The sequence below is a fragment of the Populus trichocarpa genome, chromosome 13, assembly GCF_000002775.5.
Source record: "Populus trichocarpa isolate Nisqually-1 chromosome 13, P.trichocarpa_v4.1, whole genome shotgun sequence".
NCBI classification, from domain to species: Eukaryota; Viridiplantae; Streptophyta; class Magnoliopsida; order Malpighiales; family Salicaceae; genus Populus; species Populus trichocarpa.
In genome coordinates this window covers 5385387-5411039 of record NC_037297.2, presented here as the reverse complement: position 1 = coordinate 5411039, position 25653 = coordinate 5385387, and the positions used below count along the sequence as shown (strand labels likewise).

The 25653-nt window shown below is 36.6% G+C and overlaps 1 protein-coding gene across 7 annotated transcripts; it reads left to right on the top strand.

The window, feature by feature from the left end:
- The first annotated feature begins 235 nt into the window (after positions 1 to 235).
- On the top strand, positions 236 to 25536 carry LOC7493853 (TATA-binding protein-associated factor BTAF1). Of its 7 annotated transcripts, none has more exons than XR_002977414.2 (30): positions 236 to 344; positions 552 to 640; positions 745 to 839; positions 4579 to 4796; positions 4930 to 4984; positions 7004 to 7085; positions 7462 to 7796; positions 9037 to 9136; positions 9224 to 9833; positions 10018 to 10150; positions 10268 to 10336; positions 11846 to 12057; positions 14154 to 14382; positions 14673 to 14846; positions 15503 to 15928; positions 16001 to 16444; positions 16704 to 16823; positions 17001 to 17468; positions 17942 to 18480; positions 18988 to 19480; positions 19556 to 19624; positions 20640 to 20744; positions 20877 to 21104; positions 21205 to 21468; positions 21566 to 21615; positions 22487 to 22596; positions 23656 to 23738; positions 24347 to 24559; positions 24741 to 25190; positions 25274 to 25536. XR_002977414.2 is itself a non-coding variant. In XM_024583975.2 (28 exons), the coding sequence occupies exons 1-28, from the start codon at positions 589 to 591 to the stop codon at positions 24909 to 24911; spliced, it is 6147 nt and encodes a 2048-aa protein (XP_024439743.1). In that variant the 5' UTR covers positions 368 to 588; the 3' UTR covers positions 24912 to 25241. The 7 variants fall into 7 exon arrangements, 2 of the variants coding, with proteins under 2 accessions (XP_052302207.1, XP_024439743.1); XR_002977413.2 differs by having other exon boundaries at positions 277 to 344; positions 504 to 640; XR_002977412.2 differs by lacking the exon at positions 236 to 344 and having other exon boundaries at positions 368 to 640; positions 25280 to 25536.
- Positions 25537 to 25653: the final 117 nt, after the last annotated feature.

Below are 25653 nucleotides of genomic sequence, written 5' to 3'. Positions count from 1 at the left end.
CAAAATAATAATATGTATAATGTAGTTGAGAGGCATAAAACCCGGAAAAAATAATAATTAAGAAATCGAATTTTAAAAAAGTTGGCATTAAGACAAGATTGGAAATTTGGAAACTAGAAGGACGATATTTGAAAATGTTATAGGATAGAATTAGAATATCGATGATTCTATAGGGATGAAACGGAAGTTTACACACTATCCATTTATATATTTTTGCATTACAAATTCATATTTTATATTCATAAACAAACAGATAGCACGAGAGAAAAGGGTAAAAAGTAGCTTCGTTATCCCGTTTTGTTACAACCGTCACACGCTGCCGTTTTGCCTCTCTTTTTCGTCTGGTAACCCTAATCTCCCCCCCCCCTTCTATAATACACATGCATTTATCCGTGCATCATCCATCCTTTGAATTCTCCGTTCTCATTTTAATAAAAGCATTTTTCGCATAAAGAAACGCATTTTTTTCTTGAATGTTTTTTCTTGGGATCAATTGGTAGCAGGAGTGAGTGAGTGAGTGAATTTTGGATAATAACGATGCGGTTTTGTAGTTGAATTGGAAGTGGTAGAGGTTCTTGAGTTTATGTTATGGCTCAGCAACAATCTTCACGTCTCAATCGGCTACTCACTTTATTAGACAGTAAGTTTTTGTTTTCTAATTGTCATTTTTGGATCTGATTTGATTTTGTTCAAGTTTTCATGTTTAATTACATGAACAAAATATACATGTAATTTTTTTTGAAGCTGGTTCGACACAAGCTACAAGATTGACTGCTGCGAAACAGATTGGGGATATTGCGAAATCGCATCCTCAAGACTTGCATTCTCTCCTGAAGAAGGTTTTTTTTTTTTTATTTTTATTCTGTCTTATTGTGTGGTGGTTTTATGCACATGATTCTTTAAAGTTAACTGATTAGCTTTTGTCAGCACCATTTCAATTTCATTTGCCGAGAAGACCCTATTAAAAAAAAAAGTAGCTAGCCGTGGGTTGTGCTTGGTTTTAATGGTTGAGATGCCAGGTTTTGTTTTCCATCTTTTATGTAGATGAGTTGATTTTCAAAGGTTAAGGTTGTTTAACATGAACTTACTTGGCAAATGCTATGATTTGAGAGTGAAAGTGAAATTGTTATGTCTGCTAAGAGTTGAATGAGACATTAATTATAAATGTGTAGGATGGAGCTTTTAATCTGGAATGTCCATGAGCTCTTTATTTCCCATTATAGCATATGGTGTTCTGGCATAGGTGTCGATAGAATGTGATTCATTCAAAGGGAAATTTAGAGCTTTAGCGTTGTTTTCAGCCAGTTGTAAATGTATCCTGAAGGGATTTTTTTGACAGTTAAAGAATGGCTCAATACCATGTCCCCACGTATAAAATTTTGGTGAAAAGAAAGAGTTTCTTAAGGGATTATCTATGTGGCTTTGCAGAATTATTAAGACAGTTCATGAATTTTTTTTTTTTTTCTGGGAATTTAAGTTCTAGGGCGCAAGAGTTTGTTCATTTCTGTTATTTCTATTCACTTTAGGTAGTGGATGCTTTTAAAAAAATGGAACTTTGCGTTCATTGTTCTCTTGTACTGTTATCCCCATAAGTTTTTTCGACTTTCAAATTTGTAAAAGAACTAGCGATGTATTCAATCTCTTAGCAGACAACAGAGGGGAACTTTTAGTTAGGCGTGCTTTTCTTGTATACATCTCATTCATTGGAGTTGCACCATTCTTTTCTGCACACCTATTGGACTGCACTATTTATAAACAATGGCTTATTTATTTAACCTTGTTATAAATGAACTCCTTACCAAGTTAAATAAATAACCCATTTCTAACTAGTTAAACTACTAGATTTCCTAGTTTTAATAAAAAATAATAACTTTCTCAATGTTGATATAACCTTTGTTATTCTTGTTGTTTTTGGAATCTTGCTTTCTTTCACCCTTTTCTATCTTTGTGAAATTAAATATATAATTCATTTCAGTTTCAAGTAGAAATATTTATTAAAGAAAATTTCTTATACATTGTTATGATCCATTAATTCTAGACTAAAGCCTCCCAATTCTGACTACTCTTTTAAAATTATGCATTTTACCTTTTGATTTGAGTCGACTCGTACAATTTACTGAATTGTACTGAATGGAATGGAATTGTGACTGAATCATAAGATTCATGTACATCTAAGATTCATCCCGTGATTCATATCGTGAATCGAAAGAAACAACCATGCCTTAGATGTTTCTTTTAGGGCATTTGGGTTTGTGTTTAAAGCTTGGCTGGAAGTAGAGGTGGGTTGGCTATGTTTCCAGATCAAACTGGGTTAAAGTGAGGTAAGGGTGACTTGTAGTGTAGGATTTGGAAGTTTTGGATGCTTTTTTCGGAAGCTTGATTCATGTTTTACAAGTTAAGCATTTTCCATTGGGTTGGACAGTGTGGGATTTGATCCTTGGAAAATGGAGAAGTGAATAGTTGGCGAGAATCTTTCAAAGAGGGTGCCTGATATTGATTACAAGGATCTTCTCGAGCACTTAATCTTCTTTAATGATAAAATTTGTTGCTGATCTTTTTATGTGGGGACTCATTAGGCCAAAAGGATGGGTATGATTCTGTGGCAGCATGTGGTATTTGTAATCTTTTGGTGTAACTAGATGGGGAGAAATGTTAGGATTTTGAAGGTTTTTTTCATGACTAGATGGCTGTTGTGGGGTGGGTCAATATTGCTCCTTCCTCATGATATAATGCTTTGGGGCTCTTAGAGGAGTTTTGTGGGCATAAATTTAGTGGGACTAGATTACTCACCTTTTGTATTGAGATTTGTTTCTTGGGACTAGATTACTCACCTTTTGTATTGAGATTTGTTTCTTTTCTTTTTTCTTTTTGTTAGAGATGACTTGTGCTCGAATTCTTTTATGGCTGGCCATTCTGTTATTTCTATAATATATCTTCTTCTATGAAACGAAAAAAATTCTTTTGGGTTGGATTGCCATCATTAGGAAATAGGAACATTCGTGGCTGTGATTTGTGGAGGTTATTCAACAAGGTTAGGGAAAGTTTGCCAATTTTGTATTATTTTTCTTTGGGTGGGTTTGAGGCCCTTGGTATCATGCTGTATTTTGGTTTCTTGAAATGCCTTTTATGTTGTTGTTTCTTGAACTATATATATGTTTTCAAGGAAGAAGAGAATCGCAAATGGTTTTACTAAGTTGGATTAAGAGTTAAATTGTGCTCATATGTTATCTTGAGGCATTCATAGATGGTGTATGGGATCTATTGATACTTTTTCTTAGAAAAAATGGACTTATTGTCAGTGAAAATGGGTTCTTTGTGCTCTTTTTTCTGTGCTTCAGTGATGGAGAATGCTTACTATGGAAGAGGACATAAGGGGTAAAATGTCTTTTTGGAAATGATAAGGAGGTGATGTGGACCTCAATCTACTTTTGAGCTTTTTGTGAAACTTTTCGCCATGACTTTTTATTGGTACATGGGATGGGAGCTGGGGATGATAAAATGTGATTGAACTGAAAGAAAATTTAAAAATCAAGGTGAAGGTGGATCACTTGATTTTAGAGTTATCTTAATCAGTCAATGGGAGAATGTGTGCTGTTAAATCTAGTACCGACTAAATTCTCTTAGTTTCTTTGGTGATGAAAAAACGACCTAAAACATATAAAACTCCTTTACAGACCAAAAAAGGCACTTGATGCTTGGCCCATTTCATTCATTCTTTGATATAAACTACCATTGGCCCTGATCATGAGCATCTAAGGAATAGTTAAAGACCTGTGAGGGTGTTCTTTGAGATTCCATATACTTTGCGCTAGTTGAGATGAGGGTATTTGTAGATGTAAGGTTTGTATAAAAGTATGTTTTTAAGGAGGGAGAGGTGGCACCCCCTAGGATAATTTAGGGAGGGGTTTTAACTTGTGATGGTTTAGTTAAGTGTGCTATGCAAACATATGGTGCATAAGGTAAAAGAGTAATTGGACTCGATTAGTATGAGTGAAGATGATGATAGACATATCAGAATATGGTCCCAGATGGTATAGCTAAATGGCAGCCTGATTCAACATTGTTATTTACTCTGATCTGGTCAAGTTGGTTTTTGTTTACCAGCATGTATGTGGTCTAAATTCCTATTACCAAATCTTTCTGTCCCATATGAACATCCTTTCTTAATGTATTAAAGAGGGCCTCTCTAACCAGTGAAAAGTGGTGGGTACAGTAAATGTAGAGAAAATTGTAACTAAGCTGAAGTGTACCAGACATGAGCTGTTGCCTTAATGCACATTTAATCACTTAGTTTGCAATGCTTTTTTAATTATTGAAATTGTTGCTCGCCTGTCATTTTGATGTAATTTTCAAAGATTGAATTGACCCTTTTGCTTTAATCACCTCTTGTATGGGTCAATTGGTTATGATATAGTGGTTTTGGGGTCACCTTTTTCTTGTGAACTATTACTGAATGGTTCTATTCCTTGTAATGTATCAGTTTAATTATATTGGAAATGATGATGATAATATTATTTTATTTTTGCAATAATGTTATCATAGACATCAAGTCTTAATATAAGTGCCTTGTGAAAATAGGTTTCTCAGAATCTCCATAGTAAAAACTGGGATACAAGAGTTGCAGCTGCTCATGCGATTGGGGCTATTGCTCAGAATGTCAAGCACACTTCTTTGACTGAATTATTTGCTTCTGTCGAAACAAAGATGTCTGAGATTGGGGTTTCGGGTCATGTTGAAGATTTGGTGGCATGCCCTAATTTTCATTCTCAAATAATATCAAACGGTTTATTTAGAAGGTTGTTGATTGATTGATTTTGCACTCTTTTACATTTATTGTATGTGGATTTTATTTTATTTAGTGTACAAGCAAAAAAAAAAAAAAAATCTTCTTGTGCATTGATATTTATTTTTTCTTCACCTATTTAACAGCTTTGATATGAACAAAGTGTTGGAGTTCGGTGCTTTGTTGGCATCTGGAGGTCAGGTAATACTATTTCTTGCACTGTCATGAAATTCCATTGCTCTTTGGATTTTTCTTGATTAGCAAAAGAAGTTTTATAAGAATAATGAATGAGCAGACTGTTTGGCATCATCTACATTAGATAAAAGATTCCATTGTATATCAGAAATATAAAGGAAATCTATTCTCTGCCAAGTGTTTTTGTCTTTTCTTCTTTGCATGTCATCCTAAAAAGTAGTGGAAGTGGAATACAACCCCGTATCTTTTGATACCCCCCCCCTAAAGAACCTTGCCCCTGAATGCTTTCACAGTTCATATTCTATGGAGCTTGGAATGTCCCAAGTGACAACCATGGCTCCATAATCCAACTCCTTTGGTGCTTTAGCCTGAAAACAGTGTAATAACAGGTGATTCACTGGTTTAGCAGCTTTGTGAAAAGATAGCACCAATTTGCCAATAACTCTCTTGGAATGACTACATTTGATTCAATTTCAACTATTTAATCTTTTCTTTTGATTATACGTAATATTTAGGAAAAGAAGGAAGGGATTACATGCTGGCTTTCTACCTAGTTAGGAATCTGGTTATTATACAAAGTTTGTTATTTGATTGACTGTAACATTAAAACAACTTAAACCATTGAACGGGGTACATTCCTAACTGTTGAACCAAGGGAATGGGATTCCAGCCACCTTTTCTTTTTGGAGAGTGCTGGAATGCTGATAAAGATGTAAGAGGTTAGAGAAGTTGAAGTGAAGAAACAACAAAGAACTCAATTTCTTCAGTGTTTATGACGTGTTTAACTGTCATCAAATCTATCATAATGCATCTGTATAAAGGAGAGGCTCTCTACATGGATTGGTCATCCATCATTATTCTTTCCAGATGGGATGGTTAGCATTCTGAACCCATACTCTTAATGTCATAACCTGATTAGATAGGTTTACAGATTGAATTCCCCCCTTCAAGGTATTTCTTTAACTGAGCGGGGTGCCATAAGAGAGGAATTGGCAGTGCAAATTGAGCATGTCATTTGAGTTTGGAAAACTTGGCTCTAAGGAATGACGTGTAGAGTGGTGCTTGGGTATATCCCACAGAAGCAGTGTTTTCAGTAGGACTCAACTTATTTTAGGTGGATACAAATGCTTAGTGGATGGGTATTCAGTTACTTTTTTTTGCCCTGACTGCTTAGGTACTGTTAACTTGCCATGTGACATTTTGGTGAATGGAAAAAAAATAAAGGAAGACTACTTTTTCTGTGGGGATGACTTAAGAGTTTGCAGGGCCAATTTCCTATTAGATTGCATTATGGAACAAAATTTATGAATACTTTTGAGGAGTTGTGCCATTGACTATATTAGATAATTCATATATGAAGTTAAATCAACGTAAGGCATTTTGTGAAGGAAACTTGCTACCAGTCCTGCGTAAATATTATTTTAGCTGAAGTTGGCTGATTTAGTACCAGTGTATTGATATATAGGATACTTTTCAGGGAAAAAAAGAGAGAAAGAAAGAAAAAGAAGAAATGAAGAAAAAGAAAAAGAAAAAATGATTTGGTTTGAGGGAGCAAGAGGAATCTTTAGGCTTTTCTTGTTATCAATTTCATCAGTACTTGAAGAATTATTTTAGTAATGAACATTGCTGGTATCCACACCTTGCATATGCATCAGCATTACTAGGACAATAGTAATCTCTGATGGTGCTGATCAGGGGACTTGTTCATATGCTGTGAAAATTTATAAAAAAACTTGAAATTTCATCATGTATCATTCAAACTTGCACCTCTGAGTTGTAATAACTTTTCATCTTCACAAACCTGTTGGGGTATTCATTGGGAATTTGCACCCATCCCCCTTCCTTGTACAGGTCCCTTTATTAGATATTTGGGGTGGTTCACTTTCTTTTGGATGGGCAAGGAATTTGCATGACACAAAACTGTTCGGTGCTAGCTTGGCTAGGTCCACTTCCTTTCAAATGTCCATGTTCTGATATGTAAGTATATGCATCTATGTCAAGATCTGATATCACTTTTGATCCCAGGAATATGACATTGCAAATGACAATTCTAAGAATCCACGGGAGCGATTGGCTCGCCAGAAACAAAACCTGCGACGTCGTTTGGGTTAGTAATTGATGCCGTTATTACCTTTCTTTCCTTTGCGACAAAATAGTGTTTTCTTTGCCTAGTAATGGTGCTTTCATCTGGTTTGGAGAGGAGTGTCCTCAGTGAATATACTAACCCCTCCAGCTGTTCTGTGCAATTGTTGTTCTGGCTTTTCATCTTTTGGAGAAGGGAAAATGCATATTCTCCAATGTTTTGTCCACCCCAACCCACCCACACACAAAAAAAAAAAAAAACAAAGAAAAAGAAAAGCACTAATGTTCAATATGCTATCTCCTTCTCGCTGGCTTGTCTCCTGAATGTCTGTTTGATGTAATGGACTGCCGACATATTGTCTGAAGTGTTTTCGCTCAGACACCTTGAAATTTTGTGGCAGGTTTAGATGTTTGTGAGCAGTTTATGGATGTCAACGATGTGATTAAAGATGAAGACCTTGTTGTTCACAGGCCAGAGTCTCAAAGAAACGGTTTAGATCATAGATTTTACAAACACCCGTCTGTGCATAACATCCAGCAACTTGTTGCAAGTATGGTTCCAAGTGTAATTTCCAAAAGACCAAGTGCAAGGGAGCTGAATCTCCTAAAGCGAAAAGCAAAAATAAATTCCAAAGACCAAGTGAAAAGTTGGTCAGAGGATGGGGATACAGAGGTTGCTTGTCCTCAGAGTACAACTCCAAAGGGCTCAAATACAGAATCCTTTAGCTTTAAAAAGGTACCACAATATATCTCTTACTGCCCCTTGTCACTGCTTATGCACAGCTGTTCTTGAATATACAGACATTGAGAAGTAAATGATGTGCTCCATTATGCATGTTTCCTTCATGCATTTGATCGCTCATCTTTCTTGAGGGAGCATTTTATTTTCTTTCATTATCTTACTTGTGCAGATTTAAAGTCTTTAATGCTGATCGGTTTATCTTAGGGGCATACTGTTTAGTTTTTTAAATAGGAAGATGTTTTTGAGAGACAGACATCAATCTAAGGTGCATGTGTGCCCACTTATTGCAGACTTTTGCCAAGTCCAAGGGCATGAGCAAGATATCTTTTAAGCTGGCAAACCTAAAACCACATGTACTAGAATAAACTGTTAAGTAGTGTTTTTTCCCTGCCTGTTTTGATGTTTTGTGTCTAGAGCCTATTGGCTGCTACTCATATGTATTTGGAGCTATTTTGTTTTAGTACATCGTATCAGTGGGCAAATGTCTAATTTTCCATGTGGTATTCATTTCTCTTTCACTGAATGGAATTTCTTATCTGTTAAAGAAGGGTAAAACTGGAGAGACTGAAAGGGTCTTAGATGACCAAGCTTTAAAAACAGTATCAGAGTACAATGGATAAGGGTATGCACCAGAAATCTTTGGGCTTATAAATTGTAATTCTCCATACAGATTACAATGATTCATCTTTTGACTTTACCAAGAGTCTAATTTTTGTTCTTTTATTTTAACTACAATTGAAAGAAATAGCTAATTTTCGGTTGCAAAAGCCATGTATAAGATCTATATATTTTATTCTGTCCTTCATCTAGTTTATGTGAGAGACGAGAGCATCAAGCAACAGGAATTGGAAACATTTGTAAGAGACAAAGATCAATTCTTATACTGAATAACTTCTCTATCATTGTGAATCCTATGTTTTAAGGAAGACATATTTGGAGACTACCCTAATATGCTTTGGTCAATGGAATCAATTCAATGCTTGTTCTATAAAAGAATAATTCAATATTGGAAGGTAACAGAATTGTAGTGTTATTCTGGAAAGTGGATCTACAAAATGGGACGTGCCAAATGGTTTGATTAACCGACAAAATACCATTGGTGAAACATCCATCATAGTTTACTTATATTATCATTGTTTGCTGTTGTAAAGTCATATTTCTTATACCTCCTTTGCTTTTACCTGTTCTACCTGATCAGTGTCAAGCTGCAATTTGATGCTTTCTTTCTATGCAGGCAGATGCTGATGAAGAAGACAACTTGGAGCATGATGGAGATGGGAGGTGGCCTTTCCATGGTTTTGTTGAACAACTTATTGTTGATATGTTTGACCCTGGTGAGTTTTTTGTTTTTATTTTGCTAGATTAGGATTTTACTGTGGTTCCATTGTCTAACAGTAGTTTGTGTGAGAATTCTTTGGCAGTTTGGGAGGTTCGCCATGGCAGTGTCATGGCGTTGAGAGAAATCGTAACTCATCATGGTGGTTCTGCTGGATTGGTTGTGCCTGACTTGAGCTTGGATGGTGCTCTTGATGAACTCAGAGAGAGAGAATATTCAAATACCATTAAAAGAGAGAGAGAAATTGATTTGAATTTGCAAGTTTTAACAGATGAGTTTGAGCCAAATCCAAAAAGACATAAATCTGAAGATGTGTCATCCCAGACAATGGATATGATGGTCTCTACTAGCAATCTCGGTAGTAGTGACATTTGTGTAAAACTTGAGCATAGTGGATGGAATTTGCCTGTTGGGCAGGTTAATAGCCAAGTTGATATCGTTAGTTGTGTTAAGATGGAGCCCGAATCTTACCCTAATGTTGCATCTTATTCTGCTGAAAGAGCTGTTGGCATGGTAGAGTCAAAGGGTTACCCTGAACATCAGGGTTCTTTTATGAAGTCAAATTTGCAGAACAGTTCTCCTGAAAATTGCGAGCTGATGAATTTGGTTAAATTGGCCAGACATTCTTCTATAAAAAATAATGAATTTCTTCAAGATTGTGCAATCCGTTTCTTATGCATATTATCACTAGATCGGTAAGTGTGCAGATTCTTTTAGATTGCCTATAAATTGTTGCTTCTTAAGTTTCAATCTTTCACCCATTATTTGGCTGGGAACTATATATATTGATTTTAAGATTATTGTATGGGCTACATTTCTATGTGCCATCCTCGGATTAGTATGTATGTGATGCTTTTGAATTTTCTTTCTTTTGTGCAGTTTTGGAGACTATGTATCTGACCAGGTGGTTGCTCCAGTACGTGAAACTTGCGCCCAAGCATTAGGTGCTGCATTTAAGTATATGCATCACTCTTTAGTTTATGAAACATTGAATATTCTGCTTCAAATGCAGGTAGATATCATATAACAACATGCTTTTTAGTCTCTATTATGTTGGAGATGCTGGGTATGATGTATACCTGGTGCTTTTTTGGTGATTTTTATTTTTCTGTCATTCCTCCTTATTCAGCGTAGGCCAGAATGGGAAATTCGTCATGGAAGCCTTTTGGGCATCAAGTATTTGGTTGCTGTTCGACAGGTGAATTTTCTCTCTCTTTGGTTTATTGAGTGCTTATTCTAGACCTGATGAAATTTATTTCAAACTGTTTATTTATTTTTCTTTTATCAGAAAATTGAATGAAACATGTGTAGAAAAGTGCTTTGCATTAGGGAGTCATCCTCCAAAAGGACAGAGATGTAGGAAAAAAAGGAAAACTTGGAAAGATCCAGAATGTATGATAAGGAAGGGGATCCCTCCATTCCCCTTGAATGTGAGATAGAGAGACCCATTTATAACCCCCTGAAGTGTTCATTGCACATGTCATGCAAAAGGGGGCAAAAAAAACAGCACGGTCTATAGCTAGAAGTGAGAGACTCAACCCAGTGTCTTGAACTTTTCAAAATTTTCGACGTAGAGAATTTTGAACAAGAACTGATCACTGGGTGGATTTTAACAGGCCCAATCAAGGCTTCAACAACCTTGTCTGTACTGTGACATTCAGGTTTTAGCTGGCCTGACTGGAGTATCTTGTTTCTGAAACTGGAACTTGGGTCATGCCTGACCCTTTTTAAACCACTCGATCTTCCCTTTTTCCCGTGTATCTACAATTTTTCCTTATTCCTATATTCGATGCATAATTCTTTGGGAAAGTGGAAACTAAATTTGAAGTCCAAATGCCCCTTTTTGGTTCCACGGCTGGGATAGATAATGTATTACATCCTTTACCTATTTTGTGGCATGATGGGGCAAGTCACTTGGATTAGTGGCAGTTTCAGATTCTGTTTCTTTATTCCTTGAAAAACAAAATGTTCATCATTTGTAATGCACATACTTTCTTTAATGTTCTCAGCTTCCAAACCAACTAATTATATGTACTACACATAGATTTCCTGCCTTTATTTTCTATTCAGGTTCTACTGTACTTCTCTTTTCTTTTCATCTACTCTGGAAAATGTCATGGTGAATTGATCTTGTTCTCTTTTTGAGGGTTTCATGGACATTTAGCTTGTTTTCTTGATTTCTGCAAACTCTAATTAATATTTCTTAGACAGATGAGATAGAAAGCTAGAAAAAAACACATGCCAATAGAGTTAGGAAATTGGGAAAGATATTTCTAGTGGCCTAAAATTTATTGTGTTTGCCTTGTAAAGAATATGCCAAGCAGACTGTTGCTCATGGGTCTAGGTAGCTTTGGTAGTAATTCTCTTTGCCTAGATCCTGAGGGTTTGCTTTTGGGTCTTGTTCACACCAATGGTGTGGGGGCTTAAAGGGAGAGAGATATCTAGCACTGGATTGGAAAAACATGCACCAAAAATATCGAGGCAAGGTACTGATGTTTTAAGGAGGTGAACTAACACCCAGCAAGTGGAGAGAAGACAGAAGAGAAACAACCAATGCTTAAGATTTTGAGTTTCAAGCATTGGCCTCTTCATGCATCCACTTCATGAATTTACAGACACATTAAAGTTGTAATTATTTTTTCTTTTCTTTTCTTTGTGTCATTTGTATTTTTCTTCATCATGCATCTCTGCTCTTTGTTTACACTAGGAGATGCTGCCTGATTTGCTTGGCTGCATTCTACCTGCTTGTAAAGCTGGACTGGAGGACCCTGATGATGATGTCAGGGCAGTTGCTGCAGATGCTCTAATACCTACTTCTGCTGCAATTGTTTCCATGAAGGGTCGGACATTGCATTCCATTGTTATGCTACTTTGGGATATCTTGCTTGATTTGGATGATCTAAGTCCTTCCACTAGCAGGTACATCTACACACTGGGAGATTTGGTATTTGCTTTTTTTTTTTTGGGTGACAAGCAATATTACTAGTAAAAATAAGCTTTATATACTCTTATTTGTGTGCTTGGAAAGTATGATGTAATATATACAATGTGCCCATGGCATAAGCCATCTTGGTGCCGTCACCGCCACTATGTTTTTGTTTTTTTCCATGTTTCCATTCTTCATCTTGGTTCTTGATATCTGATGCCTGTATTGCATGTTCACTTCTTATGATTTTCTTTTTCTGGATACAAGAAAACTGAGGACTTTTCAGTCCCCTCTGATGAAAGTTTAAGGAGACCTTAAACTGTCCCAGAAGTACTACACTAGTAGACTATAAAGATGCAAATGAAAAAGATCTATGATACTGGAACCGCTGCATGGGTGAAAATTGATTCTTGAAATTCTATAATTTTTTCTGCCCAAAATTTCATAAAACTCTGAAATTCCTTCTTTTAAACTCCTTCACACAAATCCATAACAACTCCACTATACTGGGTTTACTGAATCCTCACAACAAATCACAAAACATCTATTCCATATCTCAAACCACTAGGCAATGCAAGTTTACAAGTCTTTATTACAAAAAGATCAGCCAGCAAAATTGTTTTTTTTCCCAACAGTGATAAAATGCCACATCTGGCATCATGCATCAATTACACCAGAAGTGAATAAGCATGAAAGGAGGATGGGCAATGCAGGACCACAAGATATTTTTTTGGACTACGTGCTTTAGAAAGAAAGAGTTTTATTTTGATATTGTAGTTTCCTTGTGTTTTCCTATTTCATTTTTTGGGTGCCTATGTTTTCTGTCAGAGAAATGGTTCTCTTGTTGGTTGTTCTACACCATGGGCATCCTCCAAAAGATGAAGATATCCTGAAGCTAATAAAACTCACAATAGGGCTTTCTAGTCTCTTTGGATGTCTGCTACATACACTCAAAGGCCCCTTGAGCTGAAGAACCTATAAAGTAAAAAACCTACTCTTATCCCTCAAAACGTTGCTTCCATTGATGTGGTGATTACATATTCTAGAATCCAAAAAAAAAGCTCGCAGTCTTTGGCCTTCCCCAAAGCCTTCCCAAAGCATTTAAGAAATGTTATCAATTGAACCTGGAACCATTCATGTATCCCACAAATGCCAAAGCACCATATATCTCTACTAATGCTAGATTCTAGATTATATATCTCTACTAATGCTAGATTCTAGATTAACTATGTTAACTTCTAGAAGGAAAACAAGAAGGTAAAATCTATCTCCCTCCTGTCATAAAACACAAAATTTTGGATGATGCTTAACATAAAAATCCATTTTGCATATTCCTATGCTACAAATCTCTAACCCACCGGATTTACACAGAAACATTGATTATCACCTTTTCTCCCCATAGAAGATTGTGCAAAGTTAAGATTGCTGATATGGCGCCTAACTTTGCACCATTTCTTATGTAGAATGATTTTCTTTGAAGTGACCTTTCCTTTAAGATTTTATTGGCCTCAACTTCTTCCCACCTAGTCTTTATTCTATAAATCAACTAATAGAACTTGCACTAGGTTTGTATCTCCTAATATTGTGCACTCCTCTCAAAATCAACATTCTATTATGTGATCCATTGTTAACCTTGAAACAGGAGCACTCTAAAACATTTGTACTCCTGACCTTTGAAAGCACAGGGGATCGGGTTTTAAGAGGAAAATTTCCATGTCAATTCATTGTTGCTGGCATTGGGAACATTTACTGGCGGCATATACAATATGGCTATTTTCTTTCAGCTTTATTTATTGTTCTTACCACTGGGCTTTATTTACGAATGTTTTTTCTTGGAATCGGTGCTAGCATTCTTCCCTTTCCTGGAACAAAGTCATATCCTTCCTTCCATCTGCAGAGGATTATAATCTTTGGTTAATGTTTGGAACTATAACTTGTCAAAAATGACAGGGTTTCAATCCATTGGACTTTGGTGATATGTTGAAACTTGGACTATCTTTCAAGTGTGACTATTCACATGTTGTGGTAGTCTGAATCAATTAAATATTATAAAAGAGTTTATGTTTGAACATCAGTTATTTTGTTGCAGTGTGATGAATCTGCTGGCAGAAATATATTCCCAGGAAGAGATGATTCCCAAGAAAACATCAAAAGATAAACAAGAGTTGGATTTAAATGAAGTGGTACATGTTGATGATGTTGGAGAAGGAAGAGACTTACAAGAAAATCCATACATGTTATCGACATTGGCACCACGATTATGGCCATTCATGAGGCATAGTATCACATCAGTCCGACATTCAGCGATTCGAACTTTGGTAAGTCTTTTAAATTTCTTTTTATTCAAGTGTCCTTTTCAGTATCTCAATTTGTTAAAATTACCAAGTCAAATCATCATGGCAATGACACTTGTTTCATTCCCTCATAAGTATTTGTTCACCGAAACTAGAATTCTTGCATATCTATTTCATTTGACCTCTTCATGAATAAATGTTCTCATTCCTTTCATATATGTTTCCTTTAATGTCATTAAGCATATGCTAGCATGGGGGTTCTATATGCTGAGGATTCTATTCTATCATGTTTCATTTAAGAATCTGATTTTCAGGAGCGATTGCTTGAAGCTGGTTATAAGAGGAACATTTCTGAGCCATCCAGTGCATCATTTTGGCCCTCTTTTATCTTGGGAGATACCCTGCGTATTGTTTTTCAGAATCTGCTGTTGGAATCAAATGATGAAATTTTGCGTTGTTCAGAGAGGGTTTGGAGGCTCCTTGTCCAGGTTTCCTATATAACTTGGATGCATGAAATGATGCGCATCAGATATGTTGAATTTTTCATTTCATTGTTGGATTCATTATGTTTTTTTCATACACTCTTTGCATTTTGTTTTTCTGTCACTTCAAAAAAGTATGCAATTCCATAAACTTCTTGTGCACTGGAAGCAGCACTATAGCATTTTCATTTTCGAGACATAAATTTATCCGGTTCAAAGAGTAGGACACTATACATGTATTCATATGCTTCAGAGGATACTGGCAAAACTAGAGGCATGTCAGTAATAATCTCAATAGTGAGTTGAATTGCAAATTCTTGTTCCTGTAAAAACTATATTTGGTCAGACTAGTTCTTACAATTGTAACTTGATACTTTGGAATTTAAAATTTTGACAAGCACTATTTTTGTAGAGGCAACTTTTCTAGTTGCCGACTAAAATTACATTTTATAATGTCTACAACAGTTAATATGTTCTAATGCTTTGCTTGTTTAGTGGATTAGTTCTTGTATTCAAATGTTATTTTTCTATTTGCTAACTCGAGTATTTCTGGAAATGTTTCTCTAATGTTTATAATTTTCAGCTAGTTCCTTTGCTTCTCACTTTTTCTACAAGTGCTTGCTAATTTTACTTTCTTTTTCAAATTTCTTCGCTGACATTAGTGCCCAGCAGAGGACTTGGAAGCTGCTGCAAGTTCATACATGGCTTCTTGGATAGAACTTACAACTACTCCATATGGCTCACCATTAGATTCTACAAAGATGTTTTGGCCTGTGGCTCCACCTCGAAAGTCTCATTTTAAAGCAGCTGCTAAAATGAGAGCTGTAAGGCTTGAAAATGAGTCTTGCAGCAGCATTGGCTTAGATTTTGAGAAAGAAACTATTCCTCAGCAAAGAAATGGGGATGCTTCTGCTAGCACAGTCAAGATAATAGTAGGTGCTGATGCTGAAATCTCAGTAACCTATACTCGAGTGATTACGGCTTCAGCTTTGGGAATGTTCGCTTCTAAGTTGCGTGGGGATTCTATGCAACACGTAATAGATCCATTGTGGAATGCTCTCACCTCTTTATCAGGGGTTCAGCGGCAGGTAGCATTCATATTTAAAGTTAAATTACCATTCTCTCTCCCTCTCTTCTTAATAGTTGTTGGACTTCATCAGGTAGCATCAATGGTTCTTATATCGTTGTTCAAAGAGATTAAAAGGAAGGAATCCTCTGAAATCCATGGGGTTATGCCTGCTTTTCCCAATCATGTTGAGAAGTTGCTGTTCGATTTGTTATCTTGTTCTGACCCTGCACTTCCAACAAAAGATTCAGTTCTTCCATATTCTGAGCTCTCAAGGACTTATACAAAGATGCGCAATGAGGCCAGCCAGTTATTACATGTCACCGAGTCATCTGGCATGTTCAAGAATTCATTGTCAACTATTAAAATAGATGTGGAAAAATTGAGTCCTGATGAGGCAATCAATTTTGCATCAAAATTACCATTATCATGCAATGATAGTGCTGGTGATGAATCTACTGGACACAACATTGTTGATGATATTGATTCATCAAAACAGCGACTTCTGACAACTTCGGGCTATTTAAAATGTGTTCAGGTATGTTCCAGGTGTGATATTGTGTTTGTCTAATGCTTTTCTATTGAGCATTTGTATCCTTTTAAGTTGGAGAACTCGATATCACCTGATTTATCATTTACACATCTATCTAGATCTAAAATTTGGCTGATATTTAGATGTCTACAGCTACCCTGTCTGGATCGCTTGCTGAGTTCTGACTTTATTTTTAAGTATTCCATTCTCCATTTTCTCTCATTTGATAAAATTGTTCTTTATTGTTACAATTTGTGTTCTCCAGAGTAATTTGCATGTTACTGTCTCCGCATTAGTTGCTGCTGCAGTTGTCTGGATGTCAGAGCTTCCTGCACGGCTGAATCCGATCATTTTGCCCCTGATGGCCTCAATCAAAAGAGAGCAGGTCTTTTTGCTCCCTACTGTTGTTGTTGTTGTTGTTGATGATGATGTTGTCTTGAACGGGATTCAGTTTTGATCACCAAGTACAATTGTTTGTTGTTGCTGCCATAAACCGGAATCAGTTTTGATCACTAAGTACAGTTGTTTCTGGATTCTGATATGTATTGCATGCCATTTTCAGGAGGAGATATTGCAACAAAAGGCTGCTGAAGCTCTTGCAGAGCTAATTTCACGTTGTATTGCACGTAAGCCTGGCCCAAATGATAAGCTGATTAAGAATATTTGTAGTTTGACGTGCATGGATCCTTGTGAGACACCCCAGGCTGGAGTCATTGGGTCCACAGAGGTTGTTGATGATCAAGATCTCCTCTCCTTTGGGATTAGTACAGGGAAACAAAAGTCAAAGGTTCATATGCTAGCTGGTGGTGAAGACCGGTCAAGAGTTGAGGGCTTCATTAGCAGACGAGGTTCTGAACATGCATTGAAACATTTATGTGAGAAGTTTGGGGCTTATTTATTTGATAAGCTACCAAAACTATGGGATTGCCTTGTCGAAGTTCTCAAGCCTGGAAGTCCTGCAGATGAACAACAATTTGAAAAAACTATCGCATCCATTAAGGATCCTCAAATCCTTATAAATAATATCCAGGTGGTTACCATCCTGATTTATCATCTAGACATTTTTGTTTTTGGAAATCAACCTAAAATCAGTCCTCTACTCTGTTACAATGGGGCAAAATCTGAGTTACCTGCACTGACAGAACATGACTGAAGTATGGATGCTAAATTCAAGTCCAACTCACTACTGAAATTTGGACATGTTAATTATCCGCTTGTTTCAGGAACTCTAATATTAAATCAAAAGAAGAATGAGAAGGCTATGCTCCTTTATCTGCCTTTTTTCTTTGCATAGATAGAACACATTACTGTTACAAATGATGAGCGAGTGCACTTTAGGAAGCTTTTGAGTGCTTGAGAGGTCAAGAGGAAAAGTGAAGTTGCTCCATTACTGGACAGGACACTTGATGAGTTGATTGATAAAAAAGCTAGATATTTTTTCCTATTCCTTTTGAAGGGAGTGTTTTGTTAGCTTATTATTTTCTCTGAATTTATGAATTGCAGGTGGTGCGATCTATTGCTCCATTACTGGATGAGGCATTGAAACCTAAATTGCTCACACTTCTCCCTTGCATTTTCAAATGTGTGCGCCATTCTCATGTTGCAGTTAGATTAGCTGCCTCAAGGTGTATTACCTCAATGGCCAAATCTATGACAACAAATGTCATGGCAGCTGTAATTGAGGATGCCATTCCTATGCTAGGGGATGTAACGTCTGTCCATGCCAGACAAGGTGCTGGCATGCTTATTAGTTCACTTGTTCAGGGACTGGGAGTGGAGCTGGTCCCCTATGCTAGGCTACTGGTTGTTCCTCTTCTACGTTGCATGAGTGATTGTGATCATTCTGTCAGACAGAGTGTGACACGTAGTTTTGCTGCTCTTGTTCCTCTCCTTCCTTTAGCTCGAGGCCTAGCCCCACCTAGTGGACTAAATGAAGGGTTGGCAAGAAATGCAGAGGATGCACAATTTTTGGAGCAACTACTTGACAATTCCCATATTGATGATTACAAGCTCTGCACTGAATTAAAAGTGACATTGAGGAGGTATATATTCTGTTCATATCTTGTGAAGTTTAGCAGCAGAATTGATTGCGCTCTTTGTATGTTTTTAGGTCTCCCTTACTCATATTTTGTAACTCATGATCTTAATGTTTATGTTTTTAGGTCTCCCTGTTGGTATATACTCCATGCTAATAGAAGCTAAAAAAGAAAAATACCTAATTTTGCCTTTATGTGAACAATAAATCAACAACACTAGATCCAGTAACTCATCTGTTTTTCACTTTTAAAATAGAAGTAGCATCTTAAATAACTCTAATCAATAAAATGACCAACTAACCTATCAAAGACATAAAAGTTAAAACAGGATCATTTGTGTTTGACCAGCATCTCCTCTTGATTTGCAAGGATCCCATGACTCTTGCTTTGAATTTTCTCAAAGGATGTGCCTTTCATCTGCCATGGGTTTCTATCTTCTATCCCGTCTTTTAATTCTACTGGTGCACTTTTAATGCGCCCAAGCTATCATAATAATATGCTTGGTGCTTCCAGGTATCAACAAGAAGGTATAAATTGGCTGGCCTTCTTAAAACGATTCAAGCTTCATGGAATTCTATGTGATGATATGGGGCTTGGTAAGACCCTGCAAGCATCAGCAATTGTGGCATCTGATGTAGCAGAGTTTCGTGCTTTGAATAACTGTGAGGATGTTCAACCATCTTTAATTGTTTGCCCATCGACACTTGTGGGACACTGGGCCTTTGAGATAGAGAAGTACATTGATGCTTCTTTAATTAGTACTCTACAATATAGTGGTTCTGCTCAAGAGCGCATCTGTCTTCGAGAACAATTTCTTAAGCACAATGTCATCATAACATCATATGATGTGGTTCGCAAAGATATTGATTACCTTGGACAGTCCCTGTGGAATTACTGTATTTTAGATGAAGGGCATATAATCAAGAATGCAAAATCCAAAATTACAGCTGCCGTGAAGCAGTTGAAAGCCCAGCATCGCCTAATACTTAGTGGAACACCAATTCAGGTCAAACACTAGTGCAAAAACACACTGAACATAACATTTTTCTTTTTCTGACAAATGACTTGCTTTCTCTCACAGAACAACATCATGGATTTATGGTCCCTGTTTGACTTTTTAATGCCAGGGTTCCTTGGAACTGACAGACAAGTAAGTGTCGTATGTCTTGGTTCTTAGGAAGCTGTTTATTTTACGAACTGTTTCTGAATGCTGAGTTCTCTTTATGCTCTTTCGTGGACTTGTTGTATGTGAATATTAGAAGAGAAAACCTGAAGATGAAAGCATTGAAGCATGTTAATTGTTTGTTTTTAAGTGGCATTAATGGATTTAATTATGTTCTGTGTGGGTCCTTTATTTGATGGTTCTAGCTACCATAAATTACTGTATTGGATTGCACCTGCTTTTCATGATAATGTCATGTAGTTACCTATCTTTTCTCCCTTTCCCTAAAATATGTTTTTTTGTGTGCGTGTGGCATTCTAACTTCATTGAGAACCTTCAGCCATGCTATAGCACTTGATTCTTGTGCAGAACTTGTGTATTATTAATTTTTCCATTGGCCCAACTTGCTGGAAATTACAATTCTGTTATGAAAACAATAGCTGGTTATTGTAAATTAGCACTTTTTGTACAGCTAATGACAGATAACAGCAACCCAATTTTTGAATTGTTTTTTGAGTCATTTATTTTTATCGGATATTATCTCACATGTTTAGGAGTTTGGGATCCCGACACGCACACACACATAATCACAGTATCTATTAGCACTCTTTAATATTTGTTCCAAAAGTTTTCCACTTGATTGTCTTTTGATTATGGTGGTGATTGTTAATGTTTGTTTGTTATTTTCATTTCAAGCATTTTTATCTTTTAGACATTTTTTTTTTGTTTTACCAAAATCTTCATATTGAGTTCTATTTTATCATGTATTCATAAAATAAAATATCATGCTAGTTACATATAAGATAGCTAAAATTGGTTAAATAAAAAAAGATGCAACCTTTATACCTTCGTTCCTAGTTCCTGTTCCTGGTAGACTAATCAAACTACTAAAATCTTTGGCTTGGTTCTATAAAACTCTTATGTTACCAAGTGCTTCAATTCCATTCTTATGTTGTGTGATCCATTCTCCTGTATGATTATTGATTTGATGAAATTTTGGCAGTTTCAAGCCACTTATGGGAAACCTTTGCTGGCTGCTAGAGATCCTAAATGCTCTGCCAAGGATGCTGAAGCTGGGGTACTTGCTATGGAAGCATTGCACAAGCAGGTGCTGTCGTTTTCCCTTTTGTTCTCACTTTTCCCTTTTCCCTTTTCCCTTACTTGGAGGGAGTAGGGGAATGTACCTTGTTGGGGTGTTGCAGATCTTATAGGTTGTCTTTGGATGTTGTTTATACAACAGGTCATGCCTTTTCTCTTACGAAGAACAAAAGATGAAGTATTATCTGACCTGCCAGAGAAAATTATTCAAGACAGATATTGTGACCTGAGCCCTGTCCAGTTAAAACTTTACGAACAGTTCTCTGGTTCCCTTGTTAGACAGGAGATTTCAAGCATGGTAAAGCTGGATGATTCAGCACAACCAGAAGGAAATAGTGCTTCACCAAAAGCTTCCACACACGTTTTTCAGGTGATGTGTTTTTTTTGCTGGCAGTGTGTTGTTCCCCCTCTGTTGTGCAATGTAATAGTTTTGAACAAACTAAGTTGTGCCACTTTTTTTAATCTTTCAGGCACTTCAATACTTGTTAAAACTTTGTAGTCATCCATTGCTTGTTGCTGGTGAAAAAATGCCCGAGTCACTTGTATGCCAGTTACATGAACTCTTACCTCCAAATTGTGACATACTTTCGGAACTTCATAAGCTTCACCACTCTCCAAAACTAGTTGCTCTCCAGGAGATTCTGGAAGAGTGTGGAATAGGTGTGGATGCTTCAAGTTCTGATAATGCTGTGAGTGTTGGGCAGCACCGAGTTTTGATATTTGCGCAGCACAAAGTAATTGACTTTCTTCAACTAAATTTACTTCTTTACAATGTTCATCGTGCATTCTCTTCTATGATCCTTCTTTGCTTAATAATCAAATTTCATGTAGGCCCTTCTTGACATTATTGAAAGGGACTTGTTTCATTCCCAAATGAAGAAGTAAGTTCCCTGTTTCCTGTTTTTAAACTAACCTTTTGTGCTTTGTATTTATATGAATGCCTTAAGTCTGTGTTTAATTCTATTGTACGGGTCCGTTCTTGGAATTTCTTTTCATTAACCTTTTATACCTTCAAATTCGCTATATATATCTCGTTGTGTTCGTAGTTACTTCTGTCTTTATCTTCACATGGTTTCATTTTACTCATTCAGTCCTTTCTTTATCCATTTCATTGCTTGCATGCAGAAAGGTTCCTGCTAGAGGTAATTGCTTAGTCAGAGTATTAAAGGCATCATAATATGAATTATCCTCCTGAACTGAGAAAAGGAATTGTCACAGCAAGAATAAAAATATATATTTATCATTGAATTGCCAATGGGATGTAATTTCTCTAAATCAAAACACATAATTGAATTGCTTCAATAAGGATTGCAGCATTGAAGCGAGGCATCACATGCATGAGCAACACACTTATGATGTATGTGTACTAAAGAAATTTGTCATTATTGGTAAAATGACATTAACCCTATAACCCATCCAATCCTGCCTTCCAGTGTTTTGTTATGATACTTGGTTACACCCAAAATTCTTTTAATGGGATGATTTTTAGAATTCTAGTTTGTCAATGATAGACTGCAAATATCACAGGTAAATGGATAGTGGATATTGTTTCCGTAGTCAATCGACTTTCCATTCCACCTATGTCTCGCTGCTGAGAAGCAGATGCTCTGGTCATCATTTATTAGATGCTCTGGTCATCATTTAGTAGAGTTCTTCGTAGGGAAAATATATCTTACTGCAACCTTTTGCTTTTCTTCATTGTACAGCGATAAAATTTAAAATATCTGATATTTTCACTTTGTTTTGGAGCAGTGTCACATACTTGCGGCTGGATGGATCTGTTGAGCCAGAAAAAAGATTTGATATTGTAAAAGCTTTTAATTCAGATCCTACTATTGATGCCTTGTTGCTTACGACTCATGGTAAGTCACTCTTTCTCCCAAGGTTTTTAAAATCGCTTTTCCAATTAAAATCGATGAAGGGTCCAAAAGGTCAGATCATGAAATCAAATTGTAAGATTTTACATATTTTACATAATGACTGTTCAATGAACACACTCTAAATGCTAGGAATCAACTTTGTGAAACTTATAAAATGAAAAAATACGTGTCTTGAACAAAATAAAAATTAGGATTTGTGTTTTTTAACCAATTTTCAAATTATTTTGATAAAAGATAGCATATATTTGAAAACTTTAGAAAATTTTATTATTGTAATAACAAATTAAAAGTATATTTAGAAAAAAAGAAAACAAACCATAACGGAGACATGATAGCCCAATACTTTATATCGAGCATGTGTCAATTGAAGCAGAGAAAGCCTCAGTTCATGGGCATCTCTTAACTTTTACTGTATCAATTAAAAAAAAACAGGAATGAATCATGTCATCTACCGCTCATTCTCATCTCCTCGCCCGTTTATCAAACAAACAGATAAGAACACTTTCAATTATCCCAGTCCCAAAAAAAATTTACTTTTCTATCACAGGTTTGACTGACAAACATCTCAAGCAGAGGGCTAATTTTTCTTTAAGTGGGACAAGGAGCATGATCTTGAGCGATACTATTGCGAGCTCAATCTTTCTGTTCTTTTCTTCATTCTGTCATCTATTCATCTCTCTTTATGTTCGTCTTTTATGGGTTTTGGGAAGTTTGGAATGCATTTAGAGCTGCACTCAAGCTCTTGCTGAGTGAATGATAGACTAATTTTGGAAGGTGTTAAATCATGAATAACAGTTAAAACTAAGCCCAAAAGGCTGCAAACTGGGATTGTTAAAATCATGAGTTCTTGATTTCACCAAGTCAAAAAGTGATTTTATCATGATCTTAGCACAGTGCAATTTTTGAAGCGATTTGAATCGGCCAACTTATATTGCATCATGAAATCGTGCGATTTTATGGCTTAGATTGCGATTTTGATAACCTTGCTTCTCCAGTTGTTTAAGTTACTAAAGTTTATTTATCATATGGCTCTCTTGGCAGTTGGCGGGCTTGGTTTGAATCTTACATCTGCTGACACCCTTGTCTTTATGGAGCATGATTGGAATCCAATGCGAGATCTTCAGGTAAGAAAACTCTCTGTCTGAGATGTTTTCCCATCGTCATTTTGTCCAAATGATATTTGTAATCTTTGCACCATGTGTTGCCTGTAATGTAACTTGTTAGGAACTTTACCAATTCACCGCCCAAAGGTTATTCTACTAGTTGAAAGCCAGGCAACCTTCAACACCTTACAAAATTTCAGTGGCCCTGTTGGATGTTACGTACACTTCTAAATTTATGAATATATCATTATAAGTGCGTTCATCTAAGTGACTTACCAGCACAATTGATATGCCAATGAAATGTCAACTTTCTACATGCTTGCCAAACCGACCTTGCTTTGTAAGCATTGCTGAAGTTTCAGAAGCTGGGGCATTGCTGGTGATTTGTACCCAAATCATAATATAAAGCATAAGGATGCAACAAGCAATTTCGATGATGAAATCAAATGCGGTCTTTTGTTAGTATATGGACCCCCATGATTTCCTGTATAACTTTGTATTTTGGATATGCTTGAATTTCTGTCAAAGAGGTGTAGCTCTCTGCCTCTCTTTGATTTTAAATGGCTTATCTAGTTAATTTGATTTTAAATGGCTTATCTAGTTAATTATGTCATATGATGTACTTGCAGGCAATGGACAGGGCACACAGATTGGGGCAAAAGAAAGTTGTGAATGTCCATCGCCTGATCATGCGTGGCACACTGGAAGAGAAAGTTATGAGTCTCCAAAAGTTCAAAGTGTCGGTTGCCAATGCTGTTATTAATGCAGAGAATGCCAGTCTGAAAACGATGAACACAGATCAATTGCTCGATTTGTTTGCGTCAGCTGAAACCAGAGCAAAGGTATTGCTAAGAAAAGTTGTAACCAATATGTTCTGAGAAAATGCATTGCATCTTTTCTTTTTATTTACTGACGTTTTTGTTTCTTTGATGTTATTTTTTATCTTAAGGCCAGCCTAAATTTGACTTACCTTTTTTTTCCCAATCTCCTTTCGGTGACATTTCGTTGTGGTTTTATTTCCAGGGAGCTACTGCATCAAAGCGCACAGACGGCAGCTTTGATGGAGATCCAAAATTAATGGGCACTGGGAAGGGGTTAAAAGCCATCCTTGGTGGACTGGAGGAGCTCTGGGATCAATCACAGTACACTGAAGAGTACAATCTGTCCCAGTTCTTGTCCAAGCTTAATGGCTGAACCCTGGCTTCTCATCCCATGTACAAAGTGTATATTTGTGGTTGAGTTAGGAAAAAGAAAATTTTGGCGTTTTAACCGAGCATATTTCCCCCATTCTTTCTTTCCCCATAGTTTTTAGGTTTTTTTTTTTTGGTTCTCCTGATCGATGTGGGAGGCTGGGGAAGAAGGTTTTAGTGGTTGGTATGATAGCCTGAACGCAGAGATCTTCAAGGGTATCGAGAAAAATCTCAACCCAAAATGTGCATCAGATGGGAAAGAGATTTGTACAGTTCGAACAATGTATATACATTTGGCCTTCTCTTTAATTTTAGCTCATCATTTCTACAGAAAGCACGAGATTGACGTGTCATTTTATTTCAAAGCTGCAGGTGAACTTACCTCAGAGGGTCTTCTTCTTCATCATTGGAACGATGCTCCGCCCTCCGGAGAAGCTCTGGTACTCTTTTTTTTTTTTTTTCCTTTCATAGCAACCTTTTCCCCCCTTAAACCGCCGCCTCCTAAATCCATTATTAAGGTTGTTGGAGCGTGGCATTTCTATGCATTTGCCAGCATCATATTTCCATAGCATTTCTATACATCTGCCAGCATCATCTTTTACTGAATACAAAGTTTATGTTCCAACGAAGCTTGCCAGTTTTTCCTGCAAATGAGTGGATACAAATTAATCTTGTCTGAATGGCCTGACAAACTGAATTGGGCGACTCCAAACCTGTCTCCAACCCTCATCGATCATTATCCTGTC

What these genes read in the sequence shown, in the direction of transcription:
- LOC7493853 (XM_024583975.2), top strand. Translation starts at nt 589, where the DNA reads ATGGCTCAGCAACAATCTTCACGTCTCAATCGGCTACTCACTTTATTA. An exon ending in TGCATTCTCTCCTGAAGAAG is followed by an intron (nt 840 to 4,578) that starts GTTTTTTTTTTT and finishes TTGTGAAAATAG; the next exon opens with GTTTCTCAGAATCTCCATAG. An exon ending in TCAAACGGTTTATTTAGAAG is followed by an intron (nt 4,797 to 4,929) that starts GTTGTTGATTGA and finishes CCTATTTAACAG; the next exon opens with CTTTGATATGAACAAAGTGT.